The 26,833-nt window shown below is 36.3% G+C and overlaps 2 protein-coding genes across 3 annotated transcripts in view; one reads left to right on the forward strand and one right to left on the reverse strand.

Moving 5' to 3' along the window:
* LOC106883105 (alanine--tRNA ligase, cytoplasmic) overlaps positions 1-2,901 on the forward strand; it is a 35,624-nt gene extending 32,723 nt beyond the window's left edge. For both annotated transcript variants that reach the window (XM_089350515.1, XM_014934002.3), the window contains exons 22-23: positions 1,153-1,260; positions 2,596-2,901. In XM_089350515.1, coding sequence (XP_089206641.1) covers positions 1,153-1,260; positions 2,596-2,766 — 279 coding nt within the window. In that variant the 3' untranslated portion in view covers positions 2,767-2,901. The remainder of the gene's footprint in view (positions 1-1,152; positions 1,261-2,595) is intronic.
* A 388-nt stretch (positions 2,902-3,289) lies between these two features.
* LOC106883114 (arylsulfatase J) overlaps positions 3,290-26,833 on the reverse strand; it is a 30,010-nt gene continuing 6,466 nt past the window's right edge. The window contains exons 3-9 of the mRNA XM_014934011.3: positions 24,766-24,925; positions 18,148-18,260; positions 14,551-14,664; positions 12,979-13,101; positions 10,576-10,702; positions 7,380-7,533; positions 3,290-4,300 (exon numbers count right to left, since the gene is read on the reverse strand). Of these exons, the coding sequence (XP_014789497.1) occupies positions 3,604-4,300; positions 7,380-7,533; positions 10,576-10,702; positions 12,979-13,101; positions 14,551-14,664; positions 18,148-18,260; positions 24,766-24,925 (1,488 nt within the window). The 3' untranslated portion in view covers positions 3,290-3,603. The remainder of the gene's footprint in view (positions 4,301-7,379; positions 7,534-10,575; positions 10,703-12,978; positions 13,102-14,550; positions 14,665-18,147; positions 18,261-24,765; positions 24,926-26,833) is intronic.

Genomic DNA, 26,833 nt, shown 5'->3' on the forward strand with positions numbered 1-26,833 from the left:
GCAGTCAAGTTTTATGCAACTCACATTGTTCACATCTTGAAAAAGGAAGGACACATTGAACATTGTTGTCAAAAATACACAAAATGTCAAGATAGTTATAGCTGGAACTTATTTTGATCATAGGTTTGCCTGATCAGGGCTGACCTGGGGCTAAACAACAAAAACAGCAGCAAACAACAGGAATCCACTTTATAAACAACTGGTCCATGGACAACAGAATCTCCAAATGTCAGTACTTAATTTTGGATTCTGTCATATTCAAAAGCCAAGAGATAAATCTATGTGTTTATAAGATGCTAGTGTATCACAGTGGAGGCGCAATGGCCCAGTAATTAGGGCAGCGGACTCGCGGTCATAGGATCGTGGTTTCGATTCCCAGACCGGGCGTTGTGAGTGTTTATTGAGCGAAAACACCTAAAACTCCACGAGACTCCGGCAGGGGATGGTGGCGAACCCTGCTGTACTCTTTCACCACAACTTTCTCTCACTCTTACTTCCTGTTTCTGTTATGCCTGTAATTCAAAGGGTCAGCCTTGTCACACTGTGTCATGCTGAATACCCTCGAGAACTATGTTAAGGGTACACGTGTCTGTGGAGTGCTCAGCCACTTGCACGTTAATTTCATGAGCAGGCTGTTCTGTTGATCGGATCAACTGGAACCCTCGACGTCGTAAGCGACGGAGTGCCAACAACAACAAGTGTATCACAAATGGTATTCTCTGATGGTATTGTACTTACATGAAAGCATGAGGTTTAGTGGTTAAAGTGTTGCACTCAACATTGCAAGGTCTTGATTTTGATTCCTGGATCAGGTGGTTCTTCAGCAAAGCACTTCATTTCACATTGTTCCAGTCCATTCTGCTATAAACAAGTATCCCTGTGATGTCCAGGGGTTGATGGTGATTATACAGGATTAAAATGTCCTAACCAGAGATGCAACAAAAAAGCCAAGGCTGTAAATGAACTTAATAGCCATGAAATGGTTGTTTAAAACTGGACCTACTTGGCCAGCTCTTGCACACATTAATATAAACTTCCTCAGTTGTAAAGTCGATTTACATGCAGACACAAGTCTAGATTACTTGACAGTGATACAGTTTAGTTTCTTCAAATCTTCAGTTCAGTTCTATTTATTCTTTATATTCTCTTCAGGCATTGGATTCTGCTGTAAAACAATACAAGTCTCTGAGTCCGCAAACTGCAGTCTTATTTTTTGCTGTTGATGCTGGAAAATTATTGTGTATGAGTTATGTTCCTAAGGTGCGTATCTGTTTTATTATTATTTAAAGCTATTATATGCTATATTAGATAGCAGAGATGTTGTTTTAAGGTTTTGTCGCAACAAGTCTCCTCAAATGTTGAGAATCTTTCTTATGATTCTTATTTATGTATTGCCCACAAGGGGCTTATAGAGGGGACAAACAAGGAAAGACAAAGGAATTAAGTCAATTACATCGACCCCAGTGCGTAACTGGTACTTAATTTATCAACCCCGATTGGATGAAAGGCAAAGTCGACGTCGGCGGAATTTGAACTCAGAACGTAAAGACAGACGAAATACCGCTAAGCATTTCACCCGGTGTGCTAACGTTTCTGCCAGTTCGCCGCCTTTCTTAGGTTTCTTGCAGAATGCAGGATTGAACTTTTCTGCAGGTTGACAATGTCAGTCTCAATTCCAAAATCCTCTGCCACTTAGGTAGCAGTTTGAGTGATATGCCAAGAGAACCAGTTGCCACAAGAATAATTGTAATCTTAGTCTTTCTCAATCTCTTAATTTCTGTCAGGCTAGAATCTGATATTTCTCAATTTCTTTGGTATTCACTCTATTATCATATTGTATTGCAAAGTCTGTGATCTAACACTATTTATTTTTTTGTCCTCTACAATCATATATCTGATTATCTTGCTTCAATAATATGGTCAGGAGAAATCCCATCAAAATCCAGTAATTACTATTCTCTATCACAGCCTCTGGTTTGTGTTCATACCACTTTTCTGCTTCTTTGAATGCACACACTCGGCTAACATCCCAATACCTATACAGTCATACTTAGGCTTATACTCTTTTAATGCATTCACTTAAAACATGGTTGATACTTTCTGTCTCCTTCCCTGCAGATTCTGCATTTGCAGAAGGGATGAATTTGTTATCTTTCAGCTTTATTTTATTTGACATCAGATAATTTACTCAAAGCAGGCTGTAGTTGGATAGACATATTGAGTTTGTTTTGTATGAAGTAAAACTTTTCTTTTCACTCTTCTTTATTCATGTGATCACATATTCCGCCAACATCTAAACTTATGAAGACAGTTATGAGTGCTAGGCTGTTGGTGACATGATCTCATCTTAACTGCTAAATTTTTGATGATACAGTTCTACCTGTAACTGTTAAGTTGTTAATGATGAAGTCCCTTCTGCATCTTCTAAACTGTTGGTAATACAGATCCAGATCTGATTGCTAAGCTGCTGGTAGTGCAATCCTAATCATGACTGCTAAGCTGTTGGCAACACAGTTTTATAACTGTTGACTGCAACAATTTCCGAATTTCTTTTTTTAAAAATTTATTGATTCATTACTGTTTTCTTCAATACAGGAACTTACTAAAACACTGAAAGCAAATGAATGGATTGGCTCAGTGACGGAATGCATCAATGGCAAAGGTGGAGGTAAAGATGTATCTGCACAAGCTACAGGGACCAATGTTCATGCTGTAGAAGAAGCTATGAAGTTGGCTCAGCAGTTTGCTGATCTCAAGTTATCTTGATTTTTAAGTATTCTTGCTATTATATTCTATGCTGATTTCAATAAAATATTGCCTCTTATCAAAATATAAGCTATATGAAATTACTTGATAAATTTGTATATTAATTCTGAAATAAAAACATTTTTCTCTTCTGAATACAAATTGATTAATACTTTTTGTGATATCATTATCACGTTTAACCTCTGCTTTTCATGCTGTCATGGGTTGGACGGTTTGACTGAGGGTTGGCGAGCCAGAAGGCTGCACAAGGCTCCAATCTGATCTGGCAAAGTTTCTACAACTAGATGCCCTTCCTAACACCTTTCTGGGGTGATTTTTTTGGTGGTGGTGAAAGTGTGTAGCTCATAAGCCATCAAATATGCTTAGTAGTAGCAAATTGGAATAATACAGAAAAGACTAATACATAGTAATTTGTTAATTAATGAAAGACAAGTTTTACATAGGCATGCATTAATATAAAAATCACGAAGATAGATATTTTAAACTCTAATTAAATATAAAAAAAAGATGTACAATTCCAATGTAAGTTTATTTGATATTTAGGTATTTATTCAATCGGTGTGTATGATTTACAAGAATAAAAATATGATAAAATTCAGCAAAAAGTGAACAAGTAGAATTCAGTATGCAATCCAATCATGAAAAGAAAAAAAAGTCATGATAGACAACTATAATGATTGATGATTTTAAATATTCCATTTTTTGTTAGTATTAAAGTAAGTTTCTTCCCTTCCACTCACCATATATTGTTTATAACCAATTAATGCAATTAGAATTTGAATAAATTCTAATTCCCACACACAATTGAAAAAAACTGATAGTTCAGATTTGATTATTTTATTTTAACCATGGGGTCCAGATACCATTGTGATGTATTGGAAAACCAGCTGGATCCTGAGGCTTGTTTCCAGGTGGCACCATGGTTGCTTCATATTTTAAAAGCCTCTTCATTAGATATTTCAAAATCTCTGGGTTTTGGTCAGCTACGTTGTGGTATTCACAAGGGTCAGAAGCAATGTTAAAAAGACATGGTTTTTTGAAATCATCACAATTATGGAATGCATCTGGAGGTTTTGGTCCCCCACAATTTACTCTTACTGTTTTTGGATGGGTTATCATTTTGACTGGGAAATCATTATCTTGAGAAAACCAGTCATCAAATTCATTTGATAAATATCTCTCACTTTCATTGTATGGTGGATACCAATTACCTCGAGAGGCAACATGGCCAATCAAAAGCTTGTAGTTATTGACTCTTATGGCTGCAAATTTTCTTATTGGATCAATGTTATGCAGAATTTCTGTTCTTACACTCTTTCCATTATTTGAAAGCATACTCCATAGATCATAACCATCGAGGTTTTTCATCCGAGGCTCCTCATCAGGATTTCCTCCAGCTGCACTGTATAGTGTTGGAAGCCAGTCACACACATGTACCATCTGTTCACTGATATAACCGTTCTTCTTTAACAATGGGCTGTGAAGAAATCCAACTCCACGGACACCACCTTCCCACAAAGTATTTTTCATTCCTCTGCAATGGGCAAGAAATATTTATAATTTAGTCTTTGATTTGGCCTAGAGAAAGAGGAAGAACATGGACTAACATATTACAATGGTTATCATATAACTATGTTCAAAGATCAAATCCTGCTGGGACCAACTATTCTCTTGTTCTCTGTAACATACTGGGAGTAATTCAATTGATCATCATCATTTTAACATCTTATTTTCCATGCTTACATGAGTTAGACAGAGTTTATTGAGGCAGATTTTCTACAACCAGCTGCTCTTCTTGTCACCGATCCTTACCTGTTTCCAAACAAAGTGATATTTTCTCATGACCAGACATGTTTTTGGAGAATATTGACAATGAATGACTCTGATCCTCATTAACAACTGATGTCAAGACTAGAAGATACAAAATGCTCACACTCGCCTACACACACATATATGATGATAATAGCTGTCCACTCATGATGGAAGAAGACAATCACTGATCATTGCCCATGCATGTGGATATTGCATCTGCAGTCAATTTCACTTGGGTTCATACAAGCCGCTTCTATGCTCATCATAGTGCCCACCTACTTGGCCAGGCATCAGAAAGTCACTCGACTGGAAATTGCACAGCCTAAAATATTCTTTTCTACTCTGGGCACAAAGCCCGAAATTTTTTGAGAGGGGCCAGTTGATTAGATCGACCCCAATACACAACTGGTACTTAATTTATTGGCCCTGAAAGGATGAAAGGCAAAGTCTACTTCAGTGGAATTTGAACTCAGAATGTAATGACAGACCAAATACCACTAAGCATTTTGCCCAAAGTTGCTAACGATTCTGCCAGCTCGTTGCCTTTGCACAACCTAAGATATTAGGTCCATTGTGGTTTGCATGGCACTTCACCTCACAAAATCCAGAGGCAAGATATCCAGTGTCAATATGGGTTGCAGGTTCAGGAATGTGGAAGTGCCATGATCTCAAGCACAAGCAAAAGATTTCCAAAATATCCAATGCCATTCCTTGCACAAACACAATGGGCTTCTTTCAGTTTCCATCTACTAAATCCACTCACAAAACAGTGATTGGCCTGGGACTGTAGTAAAGACACCTGTCCCTGGTCCAATACAGTAGGACTGAACCTAAGACCATGTGGTTGAGAATAAAACCTTTTATTCAGACAGCCGTGCTGTAGCTTATTAATTAGTCTGTGTGTAACAAATCCTCATTTATACTTTTGCATCATTAACAATTGATTTTTTGCAATTGGCTGCAGCATAATGTTACCACTAACAACTTCTGGAACCGAGACTATATATTATTTTTAGAAGACATCTGATTTTGGTAAGATCTCATAAGGAATAACTGAAAGATAGACATGGCATTTCTCGAGCCATTCTATTTGAAAAAGTTTGGTTGTGGCAATATTAGAAGGAATTCATCAATCTACTTGAAGGCTGAATTGATACCAATAAGTTTCCATAATACCACGACTTAGTTACTGGCACATCACACAAATGTGTGTGATGTTCAGTCATTGGACTATCAATCTCCTTTGCCAAATTGCTAAGTTACAGGGATGTAAACAAACCAGCACTGGCTGTCAAGTGGTGTGGGAGGGAGACATAAACACAAAGACACCCATATACACATGCATACATCATCATCATCATCATCATTTAACGTCTGTTGTTCATGCTGGCATGGGTTGGACAGTTTGACCAGAGCTAGCAACCTGGAGAGCTGCACCAGACTCCAACCTGATTTGGCATGGTTTCTACAGCTGGATGCCCTTTCTAATGCCACCACTTTACAGAGTGCACTGGATGCTTTTATGTCAAGTCAGCACAGGACTCTTGCAGGCAAATCTTCTTCACCAGTGGGGAGAGACCTTAAAACCTCTACTGTGGGGTATGGGTCTTCTTGTAAATTTTTCTTTCTCTATGTGCTTATACACAAATAATATTTTCATTTAATATACAAAAATACATTTTTGTATATTAAAGGAAAACATGAACAAAGAAGCTTTTATATGAACAATCATCCTACAAGAAATAGCACCTAAATCACTATCATATCACATCCGACATCTTAAATAAAGAAGGATGCATTTAATAATGTAGTCCGCATGGCTGGTCATGAAGAGAACGTGCTTAATTGTAGATTTCAGCAACAGCAACCAATACAAGTTTGTAGATAGAGTTTACATTTGGGTTAACTACCCCATTCTGATTCATAAAGCTCCACTGTGCCCAGTGTTCAACTCTACCTCCTAAATTGCTAAATGAATGAGACAAGTTTCTCCACCATTTGGTTTATCTCAGGTGCTTTGACTGAAAAAATTGAACTCAGCATTGTAAGCCAATGAAGCACTCAGTGACGTCATCTCTTGTACGTACAACAGCAAGAAGATCAGCCCAGCCTAGCCCAACCCAACCCTGCCCAGTCTAGACTAGTTTAGCCCATTTCCTTACTTCTTAGAGCACAACACTCTTGTCACATAAAACATTTTTTACTTAACCCTTTTGATACCAGCCTGGTTGAAACTGCTTCTGGCTCTGTAGTATAAATGTTTTGTTTTCAAAAGTTCTGAATTAAAATCTTCCACCAAACCTTAGTCACAATTTATGTTTCTAATACTAAGTTATTTTACTAAATTCTTTCTTATATTTAGAATTAATTGAAAGAAACAGAGCATCTTAACAGAAATATGGTAACAAAAGGGTTAATAAGCAAGTCTCAATTAGTTTTACAGCCTACCAGAAATAGAAGAGAAATTTCTCTCAAATCACAAGATACCATCTTAAAAAGAAATGGAAACATTGGATAATGTATTCCAGGCTACACAATGCCAGAATCAAAAGACATGATAGTCATAGATTTGTGTATTTGTTCTCCTCTCCTGCTTGACAACTGGTGTTGGTTTGTTTACCCCATCATATCTTATTTGTTCAGCAAAAGAGACTGATAGAACAAGTACCAGGCTTTAAAGAAATAAGTACTGGAGTCAATCTATTCAACTAAAATCCTTCAAGGTGGTGATCCAGCATGGCCACAGTCCAATGACTGAAACAAGTAAAAGATAAAAGACAGAGATACCTATTTCAACATACCGTAAAGGCCAGTTAGATGCTGCATTTTCATTATAGCCATTTGCTGGTCCACCATTGTCTGTAGAGAACAGGATGATAGAATTGTCGTACATACCAGAAGACTTCAATGCATTGACCACTTCACCGACTCCATCATCTAAAGCTGCCACCATTCCTACAAAATTAAATGGTAATTTACATAGAATATATCTAAAAACAAATTTGATGATTTTGCTGGTCTCTGTGGTGAACTCTACTCATGCATGCATTTAGTAGGAAAATGGCTAATTACATAAAATATTTAACAAGTTTAACCTCTAAAATTTAGGACAAAACATGTGATACATGCTGTTCATATGATTTAACCTTAAATGAGTAAATCTATGATCAAAGACATTCCAGCCATGAGCATCCCATCCTTCTACATAATTTAGAACTAGATTGTCCAATGTGTCTTTTGTTTGTTTTTTTTAACAATGTAAGGTGAAATTTGAAGGATAGTTGGCTGCTATTTCTAAGAGTCAAACCGTCTTGTAGAGGTTCTCTTGTGAGCTTCTTGAGATCTCTTTTAAATATGGTGGTGAATTGAAAGAAACTTCATTATTACATTGAGAACCGTTTAAGAATACATTGGAATAATATTGTCCAAGATACACCATGTCAACATGAGATGAGATGATGGCTACAACTGGTATATTTTTGGTCATAGGTCTACTCCTTCAGAGCTGATCTGGAGCTAAAAAAACACCGGAGGCACCACAGTATTACACACATGCTTGTTATGCATAAGGTATTATTAAGGCAGCGAACTGGCAGAAACGTTAGCACACCGGACGAAATGCTTAGCGGTATTTCGTCTGCCGTTAAGTTCTGAGTTCAAATTCCACCGAGGTCGACTTTGCTTTTCATCCTTTCGGGGTCGATAAATTAAGTACCAGTTACGCTTACGCACTGGGGTCGATGTAATCGACTTAATTCCTTTGTCTGTCTTTGTTTGTCCCCTCTATGTTTAGCCCCTTGTGGGCAATAAAGAAATAAGGTATTTTAACTAAATATTTTAACATTCAGGACACCAGGAAAGGGTCAAGTCCTACATATACACAGACATATCAAATATATACACATCTCAATATATGTACATATGTAGTGAAACTACCTATCGTCACTAGATACAAAACTACTATCGCCATTACATACAATCTTCTCATTTAAATATAAATAAATGCGAGCGTAGTAGAGAACCCATTCCTTGTCATCACGTGACTGATTATTATTCGAATCGGCACCTTCTTCGAACCTTTCCCGCCAGAACGCAAACTGACCAATCACGGCCCCTAATAAGGTCACGTGATAGAGTAAAATTCTGAAGGCATTTGGAGCCCTCTTAACACTATATATAGATCAACTCATACCCCACAAATTTGTCTCGGTCCAGTTTCTCTTTGAGAACTGTTCCATGTACCACACGACAGCAGCAGTTCCAGCGACCACTTCAACAGCTTCGTCCAGCCAACGATGACCACCGCCGTCGCCACATCAGCAACAAGAGTCTACGACTACTATCCAGCATCATCGTCATGACCAACACGATTCTACGATTACTACTAACCAGCAACAATCTCCACCAGCGTCTACACGACTTTCTATGTACACCAAACTACCGCGGCACATCTCTCTCTTCGATTCTGTTAGGTGACTCAGCTTCACCATGGTAAATAAACAGACAAGAGTTCTCAGCCAGCGACGAACATCTGTATAACAAGAATCACGGCCCGGCATCGAGGCCACGACATCACAACTAGTGATCAGCTCTGCCAAACTCAGCCAACTCACTTCACATACAGATTCATATTATTGTGTACCCAAGAACTGGTATAATTGTTCACGTGTTATTGACTCTCTTTCTATCTGCTGTAAACACTCATACACACATGTATCACTCACGTACACAATTTTCTTTGTATGATGGCCTGTCTTTGATTATGTTCTTATATGTCGCATTCACACTCACACACAGACATACATCTTTAACGCCATAATAAATATCTCTGTTATTCCATCTTATACGGTTGTGGTCTTTCATTACTGGTCATCTATGTTATCGTCGCATAACATATTATATATATCATCACCTGATATATTATTGTGTGTTCGACCGTGTGACGCGTTTAAATAAAAGGAGTCCTCTGTTTTTCCATTCGTCACCATTTCTCCTTTTTGAGTTCGCACGGTCGTCCTTACACATATATATGATTATGCAGAAACACACACACATGTAGGTTCACGATCCAATGCAAGTTATAGATTCAACATACAGATGGTTCCAGATATGGCATTTGCATAAAAGAACACAAATGGATTTTAAAGAATCACAACAGCTGTTTCAGCAACAATTTTTTTTATTGATGAATAGATTGATTATTACAATTAGATCATGAAAAAAAATCCACTTTCGTCAGGTGAGTTTAAACTTATGTAGGAGAATAAATTCCAATTGACCCGCTTTGTCCAGGTATCATCAAAGTTTATATGTGTGTGTGTGTGTGTGTATACATGTGTATGGAAAACCCTACTTTTTTCTGTTGAGGGCTTATATGCCACAATATTAGACTATTTTCCTTAGTCAATGCATGGTGATCACTTATAAGCTTTAAGCTTATAAATTATTATTATTATTTAGAGAATTATAAAATCCTCACCATTTATCAAATCATTGCAGAAAATGCATATATATATATAGTAAAGATTGCTTGCCAACATAATGTGGCAGTTCTGGTTAAGATGAATGTTACTGCCATTTAGCCCCAAGAAACATTGTCTCCAGCTGGCTATCGACACACTATCTGCGTCCTTATATTTTTGAACAAGGGAGTTTAGTGCCCCCACTCAGCTCTAAAGTAATATCTATGTATCAATGGTTTCTGGGTTATTTCCTTTCATCAAAACAGAATAACTGCTTGGCTAGAGATGGTGACACTAAACTCTTGTTCAAAATATACACTTTTCAAACTAACACACAGTCACTGATCTCATAAACAGAAAAATTATTATTTCTAAATCTCTGAATGAGAAACATTCAGTAACTGTACTCTAGTGTAAAGGTTATTTGCCAACATAATCTGGCAGTCCTGGTTAGGACGAATGTTACTGTTATTTAGCCACAGGAAAAAAAATATACCTTTACTAAAACTAATGCTAAGATTTTAATCTAACTTACCTGCAAAAAGCTTCCGTTGCTTATTTGAGATATTTGGAAATCTTTTTGTATATTTTTCAGGTGCTTCTAAATAAGGTTGAATACTTGAACTGTGTACAGCTTGGTAAGGGAGGTACAAAAAAAGTGGCTAAGTATAAAAATGGGATAAAATGTTGATAATTCTACAGAAAATATAAGGAATCAAAATATTGCAAACAAAAAAAAAAAAGAAAAAAGTTTTATGAAATGGGATACAAAAAGCAACAAAACAATAAAAACAAAAAATGAATACAGACAGTAACATAAGTAAATAAAGAAAAATTAAATGCATATAAGTAAAATAAGGGCCAGTCAGAAAACAGAACTGTTCAATACTGTTTATGAGTTACACTTTGCTTAGTCATAAAGATGTCAGCATCTTAAAAAGAAGAAATCATAAATAACAATCAGAGGAAACTAAAAACAAAATGTGGCAGAAACATTATACATTGAAGTTCATGAGTTTGGATAAGTTCATATCTTGTGGAGAAAATGTGCTAACTAATCCGTGTGTGTGTGTGTGTGTGTGTGTGTGTGTGTGTGTGTGTGTGTGTGCGTGTGTGTATGATGCACTCTCCTGTCAAAGATGATGTATGAGCGTTCAGCTATTGCCAAACAACCTGTACAAATGATTCGTTTATAGTGATTGAATACATGTGCTATATATTAGCTCACTCTCTTTATCAAATTGACACTGCTTGAATAAGTGCACAGTGTACCATGCTTCAAGTGTTGAAGTAATAGCAGGATAACATGAGATGAAGTATTCTGCTCAACAACTCAATGCACCACTCAGTCTAGGAATTGAAACCACAGTCATGACACCCTACCCACTAAGCCATGAGTCCTTATACACACATACACACACACACATATATACTATATTAAATCTCTGAGCGAGATGTAAACAGTAGCAATACAGAATCATAACATATAATTGCCAACCAAGTGTGGCGTCCAATACAGGACAGTGCTACTGACGTTTATAGCCCCAGGAAGACATCTCTTCCAGCTGGCTGACAACACACATTCTATGTCCAGACACAAAATGTGTATTATATGTGTGTGTATATATATATATATATATATATATATACAGTATCTCACAAAAGTATGTACATCTCTAAAAAATTTCAGTAAACTTGCAATTACTCTCATAATATCGAAAGAAATCAAACGAGATTTATACTGAATAAAATATATTATACATGCAAACATTATACAAATTTGGAATGCAAAACAAACATTTTCAAAGATATAAATGAAATATTAATTTTCAAATGATAAACAGATTCCATCACATGCCAGGGGGAGAAACTAGAAGTTGTTAATAGCTTCTGCTACCTAGGCGACCAAGTCTGTAGTGGTGGTAGTGGTTGGGGATGTTGCTCTGAGAGTTTAGCAACTAGAATAAGAATAGTCTTGGAAAAGTTCAGGGAGCCCCTACCTCTGCTGGTAACTAAGGGCCTCTTGCTCAGGGTGAAAAGTAGACTGTATGATGCATGTGAGCGAACTGCCATGCTACACGGCAATAAAATATGGGCCATGAATGCTGAGGACATGCGTAGGCTTGAAAGAAATGAAGCTAGTATGATCCGCTGGATGTGTAATGTCAGTGTGCATACACGACAGAGTGTAAGTACCCTGAGAGAAAAGTTGGGCATAAGAAGCATCAAATGTGGTGTGCAAGAGATGCGACTGTGCTCGTATGGTCATGTGTTATGTATGAATGAAGACAGCTGTGTGAGGAAGAGCCACTCCATAACTCTAGAAGGAATCCGTGGAAGAGGTAGGCCCAGGAAGACATGGGATGAGTTGGTGCAGCATGACCTTCGAACATTGGGCCTCACAGAGACAATGACAGGAGATCGGGACCTTTGGAGATAAGCTGTGATTAAGAAGACCCGGCAACTAAAGTGAGATCGCAGCCATGCATGTCCAGCCCTGTTAAGAATACCCCTGATGTGGCAGGCGATATGATATGCTTGAGAAGACCTGTTGAGTCAAGTAAAACAATATTGTAGCTGTGGCCAGTTCTCCCTGAATGGCTCCCATGCAGGTGGCACGTAAAAAACACTATCTGAACATGATTGATGCCAGGCCTGCCTGACTGGCTCCTGTGCCGGTGGCACGTAAAAAAACACCCACTACACTCTTGGAGTGGTTGGTGTTAGGAAGGGCATCCAGCTGTAGAAACACTGCCAGATCAGATTGGAGCCTGGTGCAGCTACTGGCTCTCCAGACTTCAATCAAACTGTCCAACCCATGCCAGCATGGGAAAGGGACGTTAAACGCTGATGATGATGATGTGTGTGTATGTGTGTGTGTGTGTGTGTGTGTGTGTGGAAAAACAAATAAACAATTATCTAAGACTAAACATCTTACCTTTGTTTCATTATGATTTTTTATGATCTTTACAGCCTCTTGAGTAAAGATTTCAGTTGAATAATGGCCAAGAGCATCTTTCGCTACATCCAAATTCCTATGAAAGTCATAACCAAGGTAATCCTAAAAGATAAAATATTAACCATTTAGTATTCAGATTGCTCTGTCAAATGCAATGCTCATTTATTCACGTTAGCTTCAATTAATCATGCATTACTTTGTAGTTTTGAAATTTTGATGGGATTATTGTTTATGTTTAGTATTACATTGTAGGGCAGGTGTGAGAGGCTGAATCTTGCTAGTTTGAATATAAAACAGGTGGAATATTCAGGTTTCATATGGCTGGTTTAAATGCTAAAGAGTTAAATGTATCATTAGTTTTACTCTACATCATTCACCACCTTTATCATTTTAGTGACATGGCCAATAAGGAGGCCCCTAGGCCAGATACTTTCAGCTATTGTGTGACATATGGACTGTAAGTGTGCTGAGAGTTTTTGAGATGGGTTCAAAATGCAATATTTAGAGAACTTGACTGTTTTTATTGTACAATAGTAACAAATTACAATGCAGGCATCTGTGTTTTAAAACCATTTCATACTTAACGTATGATAAAACTTTAAGAAGTTGATGGGGTAACATTGAACTTTTTAGCACCTTATTCAGTATAACATAGACAGTAAACGGTTGAAAATACCTGCTCAACACAGTCATATGGCATGTTAGAAAAATCAGTCAAGTCTCTCCCTAATCATACCCTACAAGGGAAAGACATGCTAAATTAGGTGGTCCTAGAAGCATATTGCATGAAAAAAAAAAGCAAATGCAATAGTCATGGTTTGAACACTTTTAATCGTAAGTCTGTTCAATCAATATTGACCATTTTGGACTGTAAATATATGATAAATATTGTCAATAAATATTACAATCAGCCTGTTAATTTTCATTAAACAAAACTTAAAACATTTTATTTTATGACAAAATGAATAATAGTTAAATATATATGCTGCACCTGGTGTGTGTGTGTGTGTGTGTGTAAACACACACATATATATATATGTATATCATATATATATTATATATATATATATATATATATATATATATATGGGAGAATATACAAATAATAACAACAGACGAGGACAGGTGGTGTAAATAACAAAAGGATATACACATATATGTGTATAACCACTAGGCATGGCTTAGTGATTAGGGTATTGAGCTCATGGTTGCAAGGTTGTGAGTTGGATTCAAATTTCTTCTTGATTTCTTGAAATTACCTCCCCTTGTCCTTGAAAGTTGCCATTGGTTACTGCCAGATTTCTGTTTTCCATTCCTCACTCCAAAGAGAAACATCCCCTTGAAATGGGGAATGCATACACACATAGACATACGTGCACGCATTAGTTAAGTGTCCATTGTCATTAATATTTGATACATATGAAGCTAAACCAAACTTAAAAAAGATATTCTAGAAAACAATGTCAACAACAACTATACTATCAAGTCAAATTATATAACAGAGAATGTAAAACTTGGCAATACATAGAAAAAACAAAGAAAAATACTTACACCTCTACCAGCAAGATGGAGGTAATAACTTTCTGCACCCAACCAGTAACCAAAGTGAGAACTGAAGCCACGCTTTGTAGGGGTATAATCTTCAGATATAAAACCAAGATGCCACTTTAAAATTAAAATGAAAAATGTTCAAATAATATTAAAAAATAAGTAATAAAGGGGTGGGGCTATATGAGGCTATGACCATATATATATATATATATATATATATATATATATATATATATATATATATATATGGGAGAATTTACGAAAAAAACAACAACAGACGAGGACAGGTGGTGTAAACAACAAAAGGATGTATTAGTTTAATGCTTGGGAATAGAGAAAGTCTTTAACGTTTCGAGCTACGTTCTTCAACAGAAAGAATACGGAGAAAACAAGGAGAAAAACATGAAGAAAAAAAATTGAATGCTTTGGTCAGCGATCTATCAATACACATACACTGTTATTGATTAGGCAGGAAACACAGGATATAATGCCTGAGATATTAGACCTATTTTTAGGTAAATTCTAAATATGCCATGAGTTTTTCTCCATCAGCTCTCGTTATCCAGATATGTTAGTATACAATCAATTGAGCACAAGGATTGATGACAACAAATTATTGCTGTCTTTTGAATAAAAAAAAAATCACTACATACAATAAAAATGATTTATTTCTGATTAAATTACATCCATAGAATCAAACAATAATGAAATAAGTGTAGAAAGTTATTATTGATACAACGTTCATTTACTCAGACATCTCACAAAAGTGGTCTTTCAGAGACTACCTATAGTGAGCAATTCCAGGACAATCATGTTGAATGGTCCAAAGGCAATTCATCATCATATGAGTATCCCACTGACCTCAGTGGCTTACTTTCATAGTTCTAAGATTTTAGTGGAATAGTTTGCCCTGTTCATCACTTGGGTCACCAAAGTCGTATGAGAAATGATCCAAATGATCATAATGCAGTCAAATCAAAGGAAAGAAGAGAGCATGTTCTTCACCAATTCATAGTTATCAGCTTTATGACTCTCAAGAAAATTCCTTACAATGAAGATGAACAAATTCTATGCATCAACCTCAACACTGTTCGTTGAATCTTGGAAATGTGGGTCTTTCATGAACTCCCTGTTTTGTTGCCTGTCAAAAATATCTGCCATCAGCTTCTTTATGAACAGTGCAGGAAATGTTCTGCATATGTAGTTGAAGCAGTTCTCTTCTTTGTTCAAAGCCTTTGCAAGCTGTTTCATTAAACTTAGTTTAATGTGCAGTGATGGTAAAATGGTTCTGAGATTTCATTTTTTCCCAGTGACCATGTTTTATCTCAGAGGCCATCGTTTTCTCACCCAGTGTTCATCTTTATATCTACTATACCAGAGGCAAATAAAACAGAGATCTTTGGTGTAGCCATTCTACTGACTTAGAAAAGAAATTCACCATCCTAAGATGTACATAAATTAGCCATTGGTGATTGTTTCCTGCTTTTCAATCATCTTTATCGAATGATCAATTGGGATTGATCCATATTTGTTGTTATTGTGTAGAAATAAACATTTTAAGCTTTGCTTAGATCTATCTACAAATAACTGCCATTCAGTTGTTACATATTTTGATACATCCATTTTTGTCAATAAGCCTTGAACATCATTGCAAATGAACAAAACCATTTTCCTCAGAGAAGAAGGGTAGTAAATTCATTTCTCTATTATGATAGTGGGTGATTTTGGTACATTTATTTATAAGCGCATTACTTCAAAAACTAGAGCTGCTAGAAACAAATGAAGGATATATTCTTATTCGGTCATCATCATCATCATCATTTAATGTCCATTGTTCATGTTGGCATTGGTTGGACAATTTGACCAGGGCTGGCAAGCTGGAAGGCTGCACCAGACTCCAGTCTGATTTGGCATGGTCTCTACAGCTGGATGCCTTTTCTAATGCCAACCACTCTGAGAGTGTAATGTGTGCTTTTACATGCCACCAGCATGAGTGCCATTTGCATGACACCAGTATCTGCCATGAGTGCAATTTTGCCTGGCTTGATGGGTCTTCCCAAGCACGGCATAATGTCAAAGGTTTTGGTCATTTGTCATTGCCTCTGTGAGGCCCAACACTTGAAAGGTGCTTTTCATATGCCACTGGCATCAGCCACCTTGCTTCCGTGAGGCCCAATGCTCAAAAGGTGCTTTTTTACATGCCACCAGCATGGGTGCCAGTCATGTGACACCAGCATTGGTGACAGATATGATTTCACTTGGCTTGAAAAGTCATCTCAAGCACAACATATCGCCAAAGGCCTCGGTCACTAGTCATTGCCTCTGTGAGGCCCAAAGTTTGAAGATCATGCTTCAACACCTGGGTCTACCTCTACCACAGGTACCCTCCATAGTTAGAGATCAGCACTGCTTTACTGCTTTACACAGCTGTCCTTGTCCATATGCATCACATGACCATACCAGTGCAGTCATCTCTCTTGCACACATCTGATACTTCTTATGCCAAACATTTCTCTCAAGATGCTTACACTCTGTCGTACATGCACACTAACGTTGCACATCCAGTGAAGCATACTGGCTTCATTTCTTTCAGTGGTGTGAATATACCTAGAACCAAGTCTAAAATCTGAGACACCATAAAACTTTTAAAAATTTATTCCCCAGTGTTATCAATATGCAGAAGCTTTTAAAGATCATCTTTGTCTACTAAATCGAAAAGCATTCTTAATAATACCCTTATTTAAGGAGTCAAGCAGTGGTGAGAACATTATTTTATGGTTGTTTTTCCAGGCTTTCATGGATCATTTTCCATCACAATATCTCACCACTTGTGGTTCTTTGTTATGGTCTTAATGAGATTCAGCCTCCAAAGAGTAGATTTTATCATTTCCTCTTCTTTTCCAGTATCTTTTTGAATTACTTTGTACTTCTTTATGCAACTATCACTCTCTAAAAGAATCACAGATTGGTACCACCTTATTCTTCTCTTTTACACACTACTTCTGATTCCTCTTAGTCATATACCCAGTTTTTATTTGCTCATTTATACATAGTCATTCTTGAGCCTAACATCACATATCAAGCAGAGCATGTTTGTTTCATTTCCTTCCAGCCTCTACTATTCATGTTCTGCAACCATGAAACACTGCACTTTATACAAAAGCATCATACAACATGCCCTTCATCTAGAGAGAGAAACCCTTTGTTGCAAGCCTAGGTAATAGCTGCCTAAATTTTTGCCATCACATTTTTACTTTGGTTACTATTCTTATGGAATCATCGAGAACCTTTGAAGTATTTAAAAAAAAATTATTTTGTGGGTGTTCTAATAGCTAATTGATTTCACAAGTATCTTTTAATAGAATTTAATATAAAACAATATCTTTAAATTTGCTGCTGTTTTTGTACCAAAACAGAAGATTCATGGCAAAACTGACAGTATATTCATATTGATGTCTCATATATAATGAAGAATAGGTCTAACCTTCAAAGCTATAAAATTTGGGGGAGTTGGGGTAGGTCTTTGTTACCTATGAATGGTGAAATGATTGAAAAGTTTTCTAGTAATCATACAGGAAATAATAGATATAAACTTACCTTTCCAACAATATGAGAAGTATATCCAAGTTTATTTAGATATTCAGGCATAAGTGTTTCATTCAATGGTAAACCATATGTTTGAGAGCTACAAATTACCCCATGTTGCATACCTGATGTTGAAGAAATGACCACCATAAGTTTATGAGAAAACAGAAACCAAAAATTTTACATATTTTTCTTCAATATATTGTAGATGCAGGCATGGCTGCATGGTACAAAGTCTGCTTCCTAACGACAAGGTTCTGGGTTCAGTCCTACTGACTGGAACCTTGAGCAAGTATCTTCTACTAAGGCATACATATGTACATACATCTGTATGTATATATGTTTATTTTTAGTCTTGCAAGTTACTTGGCGACCTCACAAGTGTCAATGGCATGAAAACAACACCCAGTACACACTGTAAAGTAGTTGACATTAGGCAGAGCACTCTAGCTATAGAAGCCATGCCAAAACTGACATTGGAGCCCAACACAGTGCTGCAGCTCATTAGATTCTGACAAATCATTCATTTCATGCCAGCAAAGAAAATAGACATTAAATGATTATTAATACTATATATAAGCGCAGGTATTGCTGTGTGGTAAGAAGCTTGTTTCTCAACCACGAAAAAAGACTAAAGAACATAGGTTTTTTCTTAGTTATCATTTTGGGATTCATTCTTCCAGTCACGTTTATTTGAGTCTAGATTTTTTTGTTGTTCTATTAGCTACTGACGAGTACAAATATGACTACTACGATTTTGTATTTATGAATATCTGGGTCCATTTGTATGAAACAATTGTATAGCAACATGAAATATAAAAAGTATAATCCATTTTAACATCCAATCTCTTCCATTACATAGATATGAATGAATTTGTTGAACTTTGTTTATAAGTTTAGTCATATACTAATTATTTGTATACAAGCTTTCATGCCTATACAAATTTATATAAGAAAATTCAAAAGTAAAGTATGAAAAAAAGACATTAGAAACCTTAGGAAAAAATTCCAAATAAAGGACAAACATACATTCATCCAATAAAATATACATATAAAAATATATATAATATAGGCGCAGGAGTGGCTGTGTGGTAAGTAGCTTGCTTACCAACCACATAGTTCCGGGTTCATTCCCACTGCGTGGCATCTTGGGTAAGTGTCTTCTACTATAGCCTCGTGCCAACCAAAGCCTTGTGAGTGGATTTGGTAGACGGAAACTGAAAGAAGCCCATCGTGTGTATACGTTTGTGTGTCTGTGTTTGTCCCCCTCCCCCCAACATCGCTTGACAACTGATGCTGGTGTGTTTAGGTCCCCGTAACTTAGCAGTTCGGCAAAAGAGACTGATAGAATAAGTACTAGGCATCCAAAGAATAAGTCATGGGGTTGATTTACTCGACTAAAGGCGGTGCTCCAGCATGGCCGCAGTCAAATGACTGAAACAAGTAAAAGAGTAATATATAAATATATATATATATATATATAAAACAATAATAAATGAGTATATGCATATATACGTACAGGTAAGTGCATACCTTCGTCTACTTGTATATATAGGTGCATATCTGGGTACAGGACATTGCAAACAAAACGTAGACAAAAAAATAATTATAACCAGAGTACAGAAAACACACAAGCCACATAGAGAACATTTTCCTTCATCAACTACCCCCGTTTTGTGGTCTGATCAATAAGTATCCGGACTGTTGCCATAGTAACAAAACTAAAACACGCAGAGTGAAGCTGCTTGGCACTGATTGACCTTAAACTCTGCTGTGCATGCATGCTAAGTTATAAAATTCTAGCTCACTTCTGCTGTTTACAACAGTGCTTGGAAGGAACGTATGCAGTGTGTGATCATTGCATTGACCATGAATCAGCATCAAATTTTGCCAAAAGTTTGACGATACCTGCTCAGAGACCTATGCAAAGTTGCAGAAAGTGTATGGAGAGGAGTGTATGAGCTGTAAAAATGTCGATAGTGACAAATGTTCAGCAACCAACAGAACTGAGAAAAACATCACAGATGTGCATGCAGCTGTGAGGGTAAATCGTTGAATCACTATCCATAAGAGAATGTGCAGATTAGTTATGGTTCAGTTCAGTCCATTATTACTGAAGATTTGGACATGAAATGTATGTCTGTCAAGTTTGTGCTAAAATTGCTTTCAGCTGACAATGCACCAGTTCAGCGCAGCATGTGCAATAGTTTTTGGCTAGACACAGCATTCTTCAGGTCAGACGGACACTGTATTCTCCAGATCCTTGCAACTTTTTCCCCTTTCCAAATATCAAACCCCACTTGAAAGGAAGAAGATTTCAGGACATTGAGGAAATCAAAGTGAATGCGATGAGGCAGCTGTTGATTATCCCAAGAAAACGAGTTCCAGGAATGCTTCCATCAATGGAAACAGCACTGGATTAAATGTGTGGCTTCCAAAAGGGACTACTTTGAAGGAGATTAAATGCCAAACTGCTACGTGCTGTAGTTTTGTTTTTATAGCACCAATCCGGATACTTATTGATCAGATCTTGTATATTTATGTGTGTGTGTTTGTGTTTCACCCCCTCACCATCACATGACAACTGATGTTTATGCCCTCATAACATAGTAGTTTGGCAGAAGAGACCAATAGAATAGCACCAGCTTTACAAAGAATAAGCCCATGGGTTGATTATTTTCAACTAAAAGGTTGCACTCCAGCATGGCTAAAAGTATAAAAGTATATATATATTATATAAGTGTGTGTGTGTGTAAAATACAAAATTATATATTTAACAACATGTGATTTTAAACATTGTAAGTATCAATCTATGTTTGACATGGAAAAGAAATAGGGCAACTAATGAGATATAAACTATGTATCTATCACTTTGTGGGTAAATGGATTCTCAATTATACTATGGAGTGCCAACAACACCCTCTACCACAAATTACTCAGAAATGTTTTAATAATTTTTTTGAACGGTACTATGGTTGTCGTCACTAAATAATTAGGTCAGTTACTTGGTATAACAGAACAAGTTATACACCATATATATCAATATGGTATTGTGTATACAATATGTATTATCCAACAGAGCAAGGCATTTCGCTTTAATTCATAGTTTACCACATATATCAAACTATGAATGAACTTTGAGTTAATGGCAAAGATTTTGAATATAAAGTGATATTAGACATCGTAGACATAAAATTTCCTTTTTTTGTCTCAAATTGATACTGATATTAGATAATTAGTCATATTCTGAAATAATTTTGAGAGAATATGTCCTGATTATATAGCATGATTGTTTAATTTCCTGATTATATATCATCATCATTGTTTAATTTCCTGATTATGTATCATCATCATCATTGTTAATGTCTGTTTTCCATACTGGCATGGGTTGACTAGTTTGAGAGGACTGTCCAGGCTCCAGTTGTCTGTTTTGGCATAATTTCTATGGCAGGAGTGTGCTGGTTACTTTTTACATACCACTGGCATGGGTGTTTAAGTAGTACTGGCACAAGTGCATTTTATGTGGCACTGGCATGAATGCAATTTACATGGAACTGGCATGAAGTGCATTTTACATAGCACATGCTTGAGTGCATTTTATGTGGCACTAGTACCTACAAGGCAAAAACCTCACAGCTGGGAGGGGGAATGGGGGCATGGCATAAAGGACATGCCTGTATGTATGGATGACCACAATTTTACTTAGCTTGGTATGTTTTCTCAAGTACAGCAAATCACCACAAGTCCCAGCCCCATGTCATCTCCTCAGTGAGGCCCAGCACTTTATCCCACATCCATGCTAGCATGGAAGCTGGATGTTAATGACGACAACGATGATGACTTTTCCATGCTTGCATAAGTTGGACAGATTGTCTATGGCCAGGTGTCATTCCTGTCATCAGCTCTTAACCTGTTTCCTTTTCCACAGAAGAATGAAATGAAGCACACTGCTTGTATGATGGTGATACTCGTTTACAACCACCATGTGATATTGAGACAAGGGTATTATGTACAAACATATACACACTCACAGATACATATAAATTTATATATATATATGTGTGTGTGTGTGTGTGTGTGTGTGTGTGTGTGTGTGTGTGTGTATATAAGAAGTCTGTAGTATATATATATATATATATATATATATATATATATATATATATACTACAGACTTCTTTCAGTTTTTGCCTACAAAATCCACTCACATGGTTCTGACCAGCTTCAGGCCACATAGTTGGGAAGCAAGCTCTGCATACATGCAGGTGTAGCTGTGTAGTTAGTAGCTTGCTTCCCAACCATGTGGTCTTGGGTTGAATCACACTGTGCTCCATTGCAGAGGTATAGTAGAAGACACAGGGCAAGGGTCTTCTACTGTAGCCCTGGGACAACTAAAAACTCATGAGTGGATTTGGTAGACAGAAACTGAAAGAGGCAACTGAGGCTACATATTGGATTGTAATAATGGAATAAGCAGATGTACTTCAAGAGGAAACAGCTGAGATTTACCCTACCTTCACATGAGAGACTTAAGTTTTATTTAGAATTCCATGTAAATCCATATATGTCCAACTTCCAACCAGTTATTAAACATAATTTGTGTTCAAATTCTTGTTTATTATTTGAATAGATTACATAGTGCATATTCAAAAGCAGAATAAACCAGATTTGGTTAAAAAAACAACTTACCCATAAGGTGTATAATCACCTGTCTCTGTCTCTCTCTCTCTACACACACACACATACAACATATGAAAACAGCTGGCAATACACTTTGTTACTATTAGCAAATAAAAAATATTGAATCTAAATTAAAATTAAATGGTATTTTATAAAACTCAAATTATGGGATTGCTAAATGTCTCTGTTTGCAATGGCTAAACAGCATTTTTGTTTTTGTTTGTGTAGTTTTCAATAATTTAATTACTTTATCTATATATATATGAAACCATTTAATGTACAGATAGATAATGCAAACATAATTACAGTTAATAAAAAATAAAGAAACAACATAAATATCATAAAAAGAGAAATAGACAAAAAAAAAAAAAACACACAGATAAGTCAATAACAACAGCAGGAGTCATTTTGAAGAGGTAAAAACCAGAACATTTCTATTGCAGAAGATATTCAATGGATCAGAATGAAATTTGTTTGATTGTATGTTATTTCTGAACAATCAAAATGCAAATGCCTAATAATGATGATATTTAACATGCTACCACTTCCTCATTAACTCTGTCTCATCCTTCACCTCTGTTCATTTATGTCCTCTTTAACTTTTTCCCTAATTACTGTATTTTGCAATGCATATAAAAATAGAAATGCATGATTGCTTTATAGAATAAATGTCATGTGTTTGAGCGTTTATAAATAGTGTAAAAATAATTTACAGAGAACGAATAAGATATAATGATTTTTTGCCAACCTAAGATATAAAATAATGCAAATGTGTATTAGTAGTACACTTGAAATGTTAAGTGTTAGAACCATTCACTCTTCTGGATTTATCAGTCTTAATTAGACACAAGCATGACTGTGTAGTTAAAAAGTTTGCTTCCTAACCATTGTTTTAAGTTCAGTCCCACTAAGTGATACCTTGGGCATGTGTCTTCCACTACAACCCAGAGCTGACAAAGGACTTGTGGGTGAAATAGAAAGATAGAAACTGAAAGAAGCCTGTAGTACATGTATATGTATATATATACGTATGAGTGTAAGCAATTTCATATTTCTCTTGTCACTCATAATCAATGGCTCCAGTAACAGTATCATTTGTCTACAGTCCACACAGCAGCCTGGTCCTCCTCTTTGACATGCTCTCGTGATCTTCCTGAACAAAAAGCACATTTCAGCGTCATTTGCTTCCAGTTCTCTGCATTAGTAAGTCCAGGCTGTTTGTTGGATAAATAGACTGGGAGGTTGTTACTTCACTTGGAAACAAGTAGGTGTTGGTGACAGGAAGGGTATCTGGCCACGGAAAGCTGTGCCCCAATATACTCTTGTCTGACACATGCAAATATGGAAAAGTAGACTTTAAAATGATGATGCAGAAGATGACGATCACAGTGATGATGATGATGATGATGAAGAAGAATTAATTGAAATTTATGATACTGAATTTAACTTATATCAAGGTTCCTTATTGTTTTGAATTTACTTTGTCCTTCATTTCTTCAGCATTAATTAAATGTGTACCAGTAATATATTGATCTTGTCAGCTTGAGACAGTTGACACTTTTCATTGAGAGAGTCTTCTTTGCATACTGACATAAAAGAAATATCTGTTTTTACTTTGCAAATGCTTAATTGCAGCTAAAAGAAAGCCTAATGAAGAATTAACAGATTATTGCTTGGAAAATATATTAGGTTGAGGAAAAAGTTTGTGCGCTGTGTTTTGAAGAATAGTTGTTGTTGTTTTTGAATAAATTCTTGCATAAAAAAAAAATCATTATTTTAACACAGCGCATGAACTTTTTCCTCAACCTAGTAATTCTGGTGATTCAGTCTTGGTGACAAGACACAGCTATTAATAATAAATCCACTGGAGTTCAAGCAATTATCTACTCACTTGTCATGAGTTCAGTTAAAAAAGAAACCAATAATACACTGAAATTTAATTAAAAACATCACCTGTATGGATTGGATGCCGTCCAGTCATCAGAGCGCTTCGTGTTGGCGTGCAGATTGGTGAAACATAGTAATTATTCAAAATTATACCTTCAGAAGCCAAAGAATCTATATTTTTTGTCGGTATTTGGTTTGATCCATGAAAGCTCACATCATTCCAACCCTGAAAGAACCCAACAATTTAAAGAGATTTGAATTAATAACATTCATACCACATGCTTCAATATTATAATTGATAAATATTTTAGAAATAAATATATCGTAATTCTTACTAGTAATAACTTTAACACATTAGCTGCCACATATACCACGAGTGGTTCATCACAAACTTCACTCAACTGCCATATTCACCACTGAGGGTACATTCTCATAATTTGAGAAAATATTTTATTCTGTATCTTTGACATAGTTTTGAGGATATTCAAATAACGAGAGGTAAATATCAAAGTTTAATTATGAAATATGGTAAAAATCCGAAAAACGATTATATTTCTATGTAATTAAATAGCATTATTACCAACACCAGTAAGTTCCAGTAACAAGCCATGACAGTTAACATGTTAATATATGAGCTCAAATTCCGCCGAGGTTGACTTTGCCTTTCATCCTTTCGGGGGTCGATAAATTAGGTACCAGTTACACACTGGGGTTGATGTAATCGACTTAATCCCCTTTGTCTGTCCTTGTTTGTCCCCTCAGTGTGGAGCCCCTTGTTGGCAGTAAAGAAATAAGAAACATTAGCACGCCAGGCAAAATGCTTAGCAATATTTTGTCTGTCTTTATGTTGTGAGTTCAAATTCCACCAAGGTCAACTTTGTCTTTCACCCTTTCGGTGCATACTGGGGTCAATCAGATCGACCAGCACCCACTCCCAAAATTACAGGGGTCAATCTAATTGAGTAGAAAAGAATATATGATCTGGTAGAATTGTTAGCATGCCAGGCAAAATGCTTACTGGTATTTCCTTCATCTCTATGTTCTCAGTTCAAATTCTGCCAATGTTGACTTTGATTTTCATCCTTCTGGGATCAGTAAAAAAAAAGTACCAGCTGAGCACTGGAGGTGATGTAGTCAACTTACCCCCTCCCCTGAAATTGCCGGTCTTGTACAAAAATCTGAAACCAATGTATACTACTTAACCCTGAACAATGATATCACAGAATGTTATTTATGTTGTCTTGCACAGTAATTTAGTAGAATGTAGTGATTACCATGATATTAATTAACATTAAAATATTACGCTGACTAACAGAATAAGTTAGCTTTAACAAAATATTACAAGGATATCTTTTACCTTTTAATTTTTACTTGTTTCAGTAATTGGATCGTGACCTTACTGGAGAACAGCCATAAAGGGTTTTAGATGAACAAATTGATGGTAGGGCCTTTTTTGTTTTTCAAGTCTGGCACTTATTCTACTGCTCACTTTTGTTGAATTGCTAGGTTACTAGGTTACAATGATGCAAACAAACCAACACCAGCTATCAAAACACAAACACTATATATACATATATATACATACACACACATATATATATACACATATATATGCACATATATACACACATATATATATACCATTACATATATATATATATATATGTATATATATATATATATATATATATATATATATATATATATATATATATATACATACATTCATATCTGAGTACCTTAATTTTTTTCTATAATATAATTCCTGTACATCACCTCCAAACCTTCCAATTTAGCCAGAGGGGAAGCAGATAAGAAAAGATTTGCCAATGTTCTGCGCTGTGAGGACCAAAGACTCAAGGTATTTTGTGTTGCAAGACAGTGTAGGAGAGAGAATAGTGATGTTGTAAGAGAGAAATGTGTTCGCATGGATGATGGTACGCTTGCACTAAATGAGGCTGCAAAGAAAGAGGTCTGGAGATGCCACTACGATAGATTGCTTAATAAAGAGAATGAATGGGAGGAAGAGAGCTTGCCGTATGTTGACCCAACAGAGGGACCAGCTATCCGAGTTGACAGTACCAGGGTAGATAAAGCAATTAAGAGTATGAAGACAGGGAAAGCCCCCGGCCCA

This window comes from Octopus bimaculoides, chromosome 4 (assembly GCF_046866305.1).
Source record: "Octopus bimaculoides isolate indiv1 chromosome 4, ASM4686630v1, whole genome shotgun sequence".
Classification (NCBI taxonomy): Eukaryota; Metazoa; Mollusca; class Cephalopoda; order Octopoda; family Octopodidae; genus Octopus; species Octopus bimaculoides.